This window comes from Physeter macrocephalus, chromosome 21 (assembly GCF_002837175.3).
Source record: "Physeter macrocephalus isolate SW-GA chromosome 21, ASM283717v5, whole genome shotgun sequence".
Classification (NCBI taxonomy): Eukaryota; Metazoa; Chordata; class Mammalia; order Artiodactyla; family Physeteridae; genus Physeter; species Physeter macrocephalus.
This window is the reverse complement of record NC_041234.1, coordinates 77,409,930-77,417,536: the sequence shown is the minus strand read 5'-3', so window position 1 is coordinate 77,417,536 and position 7,607 is coordinate 77,409,930. Positions and strand designations below refer to the sequence as shown.

The window sequence follows — 7,607 nt, the reverse complement described above, 5'->3', positions numbered from 1 at the left end:
TTTTCCACTTAAAATATATGCTGAATTTTTTCCATGTAAATAAGTGTAGTTGCCCGTCAACATTTTCAAAAGCTGAATAATGTTTCAATACCTTAATTTCTTAGCCAATTGCCTATTTCAAGACACTTGGGTCATTCACAGTTTTTCACTCTTCAAAACAGTGCAAAGATGCACAAACTTGTACAAGCCAGTTATTTCTCCTAAGCCAATTATATCTCCTAAGGACAAAGTTGTGTAAGTGGAATTACTGGGTCAAAGAGCATGCACATCTTGAAAGCTTCTGAAACATGTATCCAAACGGATCTTGTACCAAGTATGCTCCCACCAGCACAGTTTGAAGGTGTCCCTCCACCCACACCTCACCATACTCTGGGTTGGAAGAGAGGTGGATTTTCTCCAGTATGGATGCCAACAGCCCTCTCGATGGTTCCATAAAGACCCTGCCCCAACCAATCTTGTAAAAGAAATCTGATAGAAGCCCTAAAAATTATTCTTTTATATTTTCTATTATATTTTCTCATAATTTCAAACTAATCACTAACATATTCACTCCCATAGACACCAGAGTTGGACAAGAAAGAGGATGTTTTCCTATCAAATGCCCTCAGGACCCTACAATAAAATTGTCCCTCTCTGTATGTCCCCAGGATAGGTTCCAGCACTTCTTCATTCAAAGCGTCCCTCACTTCCTTCCTCCCCTTGCCACTCCCACTGCCACCAGTGAAATTTCACGCCTTTAGCATCTATGCCTGAACTATGGTGGTTAACTTCCTAAGTGGTGTTCCAATCTCCAGTGGCCACTCCTGTCCCCGCCCCAACTCTGACCCATTCTGCACACAAGTCAGCCACATGTTCCTTTCATCCCGTCACTCCTCTGGTCACAAAAGGGTTTGGTGTCTCCCAGGGGATGGTGGAATAATATACAGACACCTCAGTTTAGAAATCAGGGATCCTTCATGAATGGGACTCACCCAACTGCTAGAATGTATTTTCCATCACTCCCCTCCCCACACTTTGTTCCACAGAGGAGGCACAGCCTCCTTCTTCTGTGGAGAAAAATTCCCACCTCCATGCCTTTCTTCCCATCACTCCTCCTTCCTCCAATGCCCTTCCACCCTGTTTTTATCCCATCCTTCATGCCCAGTTCTACTTAAGCATCCGGAGGAGAGCACTGTTGCCTCCAGAAATAGGAAACAGATGGCCATGATTAGAGGTTCTCAATTTTGTTAGTATCTTTTTGTTTCCATACATCTTGCCTCTCCAAATATATCATAAACTCAAGAACATGATAATTTTTTTTTGCTGGTTAAAACACACAACTTTATTGATGAAACACAAGATTAACAAATGTAAACCAATACAAAAGTATAGCTTATTCGTGATTAGTTCGCTGTCAGTTTAAGTAGAGGAAAGAGTAAAAATATCTCAATCTAGGTAGCAAGATGGAATCAATAAATGCTTTCTTTGTACAAGCTCTAGTATTCATCTGACATCCTTAAAATGGTCTAGCCTAAAACCAACCATCACAACCAGCATCACTGTTGATATGTGATATGCATTATTCCAAAATAGCAGCTGAAAGGATCTCTTTGCCATATAAGCACAGTGAAAAGCAAAGAAATTACAAAATGCATTGTTCCCAAGTGCAAACTAAAAAAATTACCTCAGTATTGTTTGGGACAGACCCCCAGTTAAAGTTTGGTCAATACTTTTAGGACTTTTACTTTCACGACCAGATCACTGTGATTTGCTAATGCTTTGATTTTCTTAACACACACTCCAGATTCTTTGAATAAGAAAAAAAGTGAACTTCTGCTGAATTCTTTCCTGGATGAGGCAAGCCCTTCATTTTTTATGTTGTCATTTATATTCTCAAATAGGGTAAGGATATTAAGAAGAATCTCTCTGTCCCATTCTTTATTAAAGAGGGAAATCAATTCTGATGGTACTTTACAACTGACCAGCTCTCTTGTCATGGCTGGATTTTCAGTAAAGTTTATGATTAGTTTCATAATCTGAATCTTGGTGAAGTAATTTCCCAGGAATAACAAAGCAAAAAAGTCTGGAAAAGAATAGGAAAGCAAATGTTGGTAGTGATTTGTCACAGTCATGTTGGTTAACAGTCTTAGACCAGCCATCTGCACAGCTGAGTCCAAACGACAGATCATGGTGTCATCACACACTTGACTGATATATGTCTTAATCTTGCCCTGATTTTCCGCATTCACACTCAAGTTATTAAGGGCATTGTACGCCTTTTCCCTAATAATGGGATCTTTCGTTTTTATCAGTTTTGCAATAATTGGGAGACCACCCAATTCACGAATGGCATTTTGGTTAAATGAATATGCTGCATTGTTACCGAGAGTGACCAAGGCTACTTCCTGAATAAAAGGATCGTTAGTTCTTTCTAGGATGTTAAGGACCTTTTGAAGGTCAGTAGCACCCAGAATATCATCAATTTTATAGGGAAAGTTGAACTTGCCCCTTCGAACAGGCCATGATGTAGCTGGAGTCCTGGTGCTCTTACCTCTGGTCCTTCCCTTGGACTTGCCACTAGTCCTGCCCCCAGCCCTAGCTCCATTCCTCACAGGGTGGCAGCCTCCACCCCTGACTCCTGGGCAGGGTAAACCAGGTGTAAGGGTCCTGGTCCCGGAGATGGTACCCAACCTGGCCCCTCTGCCCGCCTTTGCACTTGCCTGTTCCTTCAGGGTGCTGAAAAGGGCCTTGGCCTTGGCCTCTAGGCCACCTCCACTCTGGGCCTTCAAGTGGGCCTCTGCCTTTACATCAGGTCCACTCTTGAGTTCCACGGACTCCTCAGCCTTGGCCTTTGAGTCACCCTGAAGTCTGGCTCCAGCCCCTGCCCCAGCATTAGCCTTAGCTCCTTTCCCAGTCTCTGCAATATCGCTAGATTCCTCCTCCTCATCGTCATCGTGGTCGTCCCAGATTTTCTCGCTCTCATCTCTTCCCCAGGTCAGTCTGTATACGCAGTAGCAGGCGCCAGCGCCGATCACTACACCAGCGGCCAAGCAGCCAGCTTCCCGAGTTCGGCCCATGCTGCCGCGAGTGTCTGGAGGGTTTGCTCTGGCCAGAAGAGTGCTCCCAAGTCAGGGGGCAGGGGGAGGGGGCTGTGGAGTCTTCAGCTACAGCCAGCAGGCTCTGCTGCAGCTACAGATACTGGGGGACCTAAGAATGAAAGAAAGATTTGAGGCTTCAGTCTCCTCCTTCTGTGCCTTCGCATGCAGACAGACTGAACTACAGACCTACAAACAGACAATACAAATGGGGACATGGCAGGGACTCAAGGGTAGATCACTGATTCCTTTTTTTAATCAGGAAGGTAATTTTGAAAATTTTCACCACCTCCAGATTCTCCAACCTCATGTTCAACCACCCCACGCCAGTATGTTAAATTTAAGATAGCTAATCAGTTCCCTACCTCCCCTGCCCCTCCAGATGTCCTGGGGGCAGTGGCAGCCCCACATGCACCCGCAGGGGTCCAGGCAGTTTCTTCCTTCTATTTCTTGCCTGGAAGTACACTGAGTCCTGCAAACCTGCATACAAAGCGGTGGGGGGAGTGGTGCTGAGAGCTCATGGGACAGACAGATGAACCTCACCCGTGACGGGACACACGTTCCTCTGCGGAATCACTGGCCCTAGTCCCGCGGAGCCCAACGTTTCCCACGTACGGTTCCCCTCCTCTCCTCACTGAGCTGCGGCTTTGAAGTTCATTATGACCCGCCCCCCAACCCCCCCGTTCCTTCAATCTCCTCCAATCCTCCACCCAGCCCCCAACCCCGAAAGTCACTGCCTTCGAAGGTGACTGCCACAACTCCTTCCCTGTAACAAAATGGATGGTGGTGGAGGGAGAGTGTCTAGAAGCCAGACAGGCGTAAAATGCACAAAAGTCTCGAACTCTGCCCTTGCCTCCGCCACCCCCAGCAACTCAGATGTACCAGGATACTCCTACCCCCACCCATTATATCCACTGCTCCGGAGCAATTTCCTTCCTCCCTCATCTCGGTTTCCGCCTCCACCTAACCTAAGGACTGACAACTCTGGGACCAAAGAGTAATTTGGAGAAAGGTCCTCCCCACCCCCACCCCAGGACTCTCGTGACACCTTTGTCCTCCCAGCCACTTCTTTCTGTGCAGAGCACTTTCTTTTGCAAGCTCCGCAATGGTCCAGAGAGGAGAGGAGGAGGGGTATGTGGGGGAGGTCCACGGGCCCACTGGAGTTTGCAGTCTTCACCATTCTCCAGCCCAGGGATCCCTAAATAGTGCCACCACTCTCACTCTGACATACTTGTTTCTGGACAGTTTTCCTCTTCTTCCTGCTCCTAGAGTTGGATTGGCCTTCAGCCGCAAGATCCAAAAACACAGACAGGCGACAGGGCAGAGACAGATTGCTAGGCAGACAGAACAGCACTTAAGACAGTCCCAACACCAGACTTTCCGAATCCAAGGTCCTGGTTGTCAAACAGATTTCACCTTTTGGTCTCTCACCTTACCCCCACTTCTCAGGACTCCGCTAACAGCAGCCCTCTTCCAGCAAGGGCGTCCATCCACCCCCTCCCCCAGCCCCCAGTCCCAGCCCCAGCCCCAGCCCCAGCCCCAGCGGTCGGCCATTTTCCCAGGAAAAACCACACCCCTTTCGAACAACTGGAAAGAGGGGAGGCGGGGCGAAGGAGTGAGAAAAACCGGAGGAGCAAAAGAAAACCCAAAGATCTCTTTGATTCCCCTGCCCGACGCAGTCTCAGCCCCAACGACAACTATGTTTCCTGTACGCGCTGTCATCTCCTATTTCCTATATAAAAGAGCAGGGAGGTAACTGGGGAGTCAGTAATGCGCCTGAGTTAGGAGGAGGACCCCAGACATCCCCGCCCTTCTGGGGGCCGCGGGGCAATCCCACCTTTACACTGACTTGCAGGGGTTCGGGGCAGATTCTTTATTCCTTTGCTCCGAGTGGTACAGCGCCCTACTGAAAGACACGGGGAATGACAAGACAGACGCCCAACCCCAAGATACTGGTTTGCTAGATGGACCAGCACACAGGACAAGAATCTTAACATCGGCCCTTTCAGATTCAAGGCCCTGGATGCCACAGGTTTCAGGTTTCCCCCCTCCTGGTCTGGGGTCTCCCCTGGAATCTGGCCCCCAAGGTCCACCATTCTTGTTCTGGAAAGGGCCGGGGATAGTGCAAGGGTGTGGAGAAAGCGAGCCCCGTCCTTCTTTAGTCTCCACCCTCCGCTACCCGCACCGCGGGAATCCCCCGGGCAAGCACCCATCCACACATAGACTGGCTGGGATCAGGGCAGTTACCTCCTCCTCCTCTCCTGGCCACAGGCCCGCCAGCCCTCGAGGTAATAGGGAGATGGCAACCGGACCAAGCGAAAGACCGGGATTAGAAGGACGTCTGCACACGTCGGCTCCTGCTCACGTGACAGCCACGTCACTCGTGAGCTCAGAACCCCAATTACCACTCCCACCAGCAGTGCGGCAGGAGCCGGCCCACCCCTTTCCTTTCCCTTCACAGCAGGTCCTGCCACTCATTTTCCTCTGCCAATCCCAGAAACCAGAAGTAGCTTATCTTGTGGTTGGTATTTGCCTTTCTTTGGTTAGCAGAGAGAAACTACATTTGCTCCCATGTCCATTGGTCTTTTCTTCCTCTTTGAGGAATAATTTTTCTCTCCTCTACTCCCTGTCCACCCACCTCTCCCTTCATGCCCCCCCCCAACAACGTAGCCTCAATGCTCAGCGTTTCCCCTGCACCCCTACACGAAATGGGATTCAAGATCTCAGAAAAGGATATGGGTAGTGGGAATGTCTTACTTTCTTAAACTTTTCTGTTCATTTTTTAAAAATCAGTAATGCATTACTCTTATATTGAGAAAATAAAATGATGCTATCTTCGTTTGACTGGAGAAGAATTTAAATTGGAGGGGAAAACCCAAAAGGCCTCACTAATTTTACTATATTGATTTATAACACAAGGAAAATGTTTCCACTGGTTACAGTCAAAAAGAAGCTTTCAAAACGTAGTAACCTGTTTTAAAATGGAAAACTGTTATTTTTCACATGGTCTATGAATTAGTCCACAAAGATGACTAGTTGTCTAATCTTTGCTATTTTACATAAATGATCTATTACTTTTTCTAATTTTGGATCAACTTACAATTTGATAAAACAAAAACAAAAAAATCTTGTATTGTTTGATTAAAGAAAGACATGCATTCAATGTTCCAAAGTCTTGGCTGACTGCTGTGTGAACCTCTTGTGATTTGATGGCTGTTCTGAACACCTGCCCCAGATTAGCTTTTAGTCTACTAAAGCTGAGGAAGCTGAGGGTGTGAGGGATGCAGAAATCATCCGATCTTCCCGGCCTTGTCAAGAAGGAAGGGTAGAAGGTGATGCCCTCCCATCTCTCCTATATTCCAGAGCTTCTCATCCCCTGCATTATAGAACCTGACTCTTTTTGCGCACTCTAAAAATATACATGGACAGGTGACCAAAGTGGTAAATGCCACCTTTACTCAGGTGACAAAACTGAGTAAACACCTTTGACTTCTTTCCTCCCTCCCTCCCTCAAATTCCCACAGAGATAACTCAAGGATGCAGAGAAGGGACTGCTGTTCCCACCTATTCCTGCAGCTGCAGGTTTCCATGAAGCCTAGAGAAGCAACTGCTGGGGGAAGCACCCAGGCCTGCCTGTCCTGCTCTGCCCTGATTAATGGTGGCCCAGTTAACCTTGTTCCTGATGCCGTCTGCTGCTACCACCTGGCCTGAGAGGGGCAGCCTGCCGGCCTCCCACCCCTGGCCTCCTTACCTCAGGGCACCCAGAGAGAGCCCAGCCTTGCTGCAGGGTCACTGCCCGCAGCCCACACCCACCTTGGTGCTCCCTCAGCCAAATGTATGCCTGGGCCTGAAGGACTCTCCCCACCGACCATACTGATTAACCTAGAGTAGGTATTCTCAACTGGCCACCTCTGTGTTCTACTGAAAATTGTATCAAAGTCATGTGCATGCATATGTCCATATTAGTGGGAAGAGGGGTCATAGCTCTCATCACGTTCTCACAGGCAACTAAGACTTAAAAAAAAAAAACCAAAAATAACTCGCTTTGAAAAAAAAGATACATCCCCTTAGTAGAAATCAATCTCTGTCTCTCTCTCACACACATTATACACACTCTTTATTTTTTTAAAAAATGTGCAAGCAACACAGAAATGTATAAAGTAGAATGTGAAAGTTCCCTGCAAAGCCTGTTCCACCACCAACCACTTATAACAATTTCCACCTTTCTTCATGCAAATACAGAGTCTATGTATGCATATGTGTTGAATAACAATATACAGAACAACTATATAAAGAACGAAAAGGCTCACACTGAGTGACATAAAGTGCAAAGAATCTGCACTTTAATTTGAGAACTGGTATCTTTAAAAATTGTGTCTTTCTATCCATGTCAACTTTTATGATCTTCAATAAATTTTATGTTTCTTCAGATAGGTCATACTCATTATTTGTTAAGTTTATTCCTAGGTGTTTTATGGTTTTGTTGCTTTGGGGGATGACATTCCTTTTATGATTATATTTTCTACCAGGTTA

At 46.9% G+C, this 7,607-nt stretch overlaps 1 protein-coding gene across 8 annotated transcripts; it reads right to left on the bottom strand.

Moving 5' to 3' along the window:
* Nucleotides 1-1,292: 1,292 nt before the first annotated feature.
* ARMCX1 (armadillo repeat containing X-linked 1) lies at nucleotides 1,293-5,428 on the bottom strand. 8 transcript variants are annotated; one of them, XM_007131140.3, is made up of 5 exons: nucleotides 5,322-5,428; nucleotides 4,912-4,980; nucleotides 4,306-4,468; nucleotides 3,440-3,554; nucleotides 1,293-3,186 (listed from the first exon to the last, which is right to left on the bottom strand). In XM_007131140.3, exon 5 carries the CDS (start codon nucleotides 3,054-3,056, stop codon nucleotides 1,692-1,694), a length of 1,365 nt encoding a protein of 454 aa, XP_007131202.2. In that variant the 5' UTR covers nucleotides 3,057-3,186; nucleotides 3,440-3,554; nucleotides 4,306-4,468; nucleotides 4,912-4,980; nucleotides 5,322-5,428; the 3' UTR covers nucleotides 1,293-1,691. The 8 variants fall into 8 exon arrangements, with proteins under 8 accessions (XP_007131202.2, XP_023985320.1, XP_023985321.1 ...); XM_024129552.2 differs by having other exon boundaries at nucleotides 4,306-4,408; XM_024129553.2 differs by having other exon boundaries at nucleotides 4,912-4,977.
* Between the last annotated feature and the right edge of the window lie 2,179 nt (nucleotides 5,429-7,607).

Bases quoted from the DNA above. Each gene is read 5' to 3' on its own strand.
- ARMCX1 (XM_007131140.3), bottom strand. From the start codon at position 3,056: ATGGGCCGAACTCGGGAAGCTGGCTGCTTGGCCGCTGGTGTAGTGATC.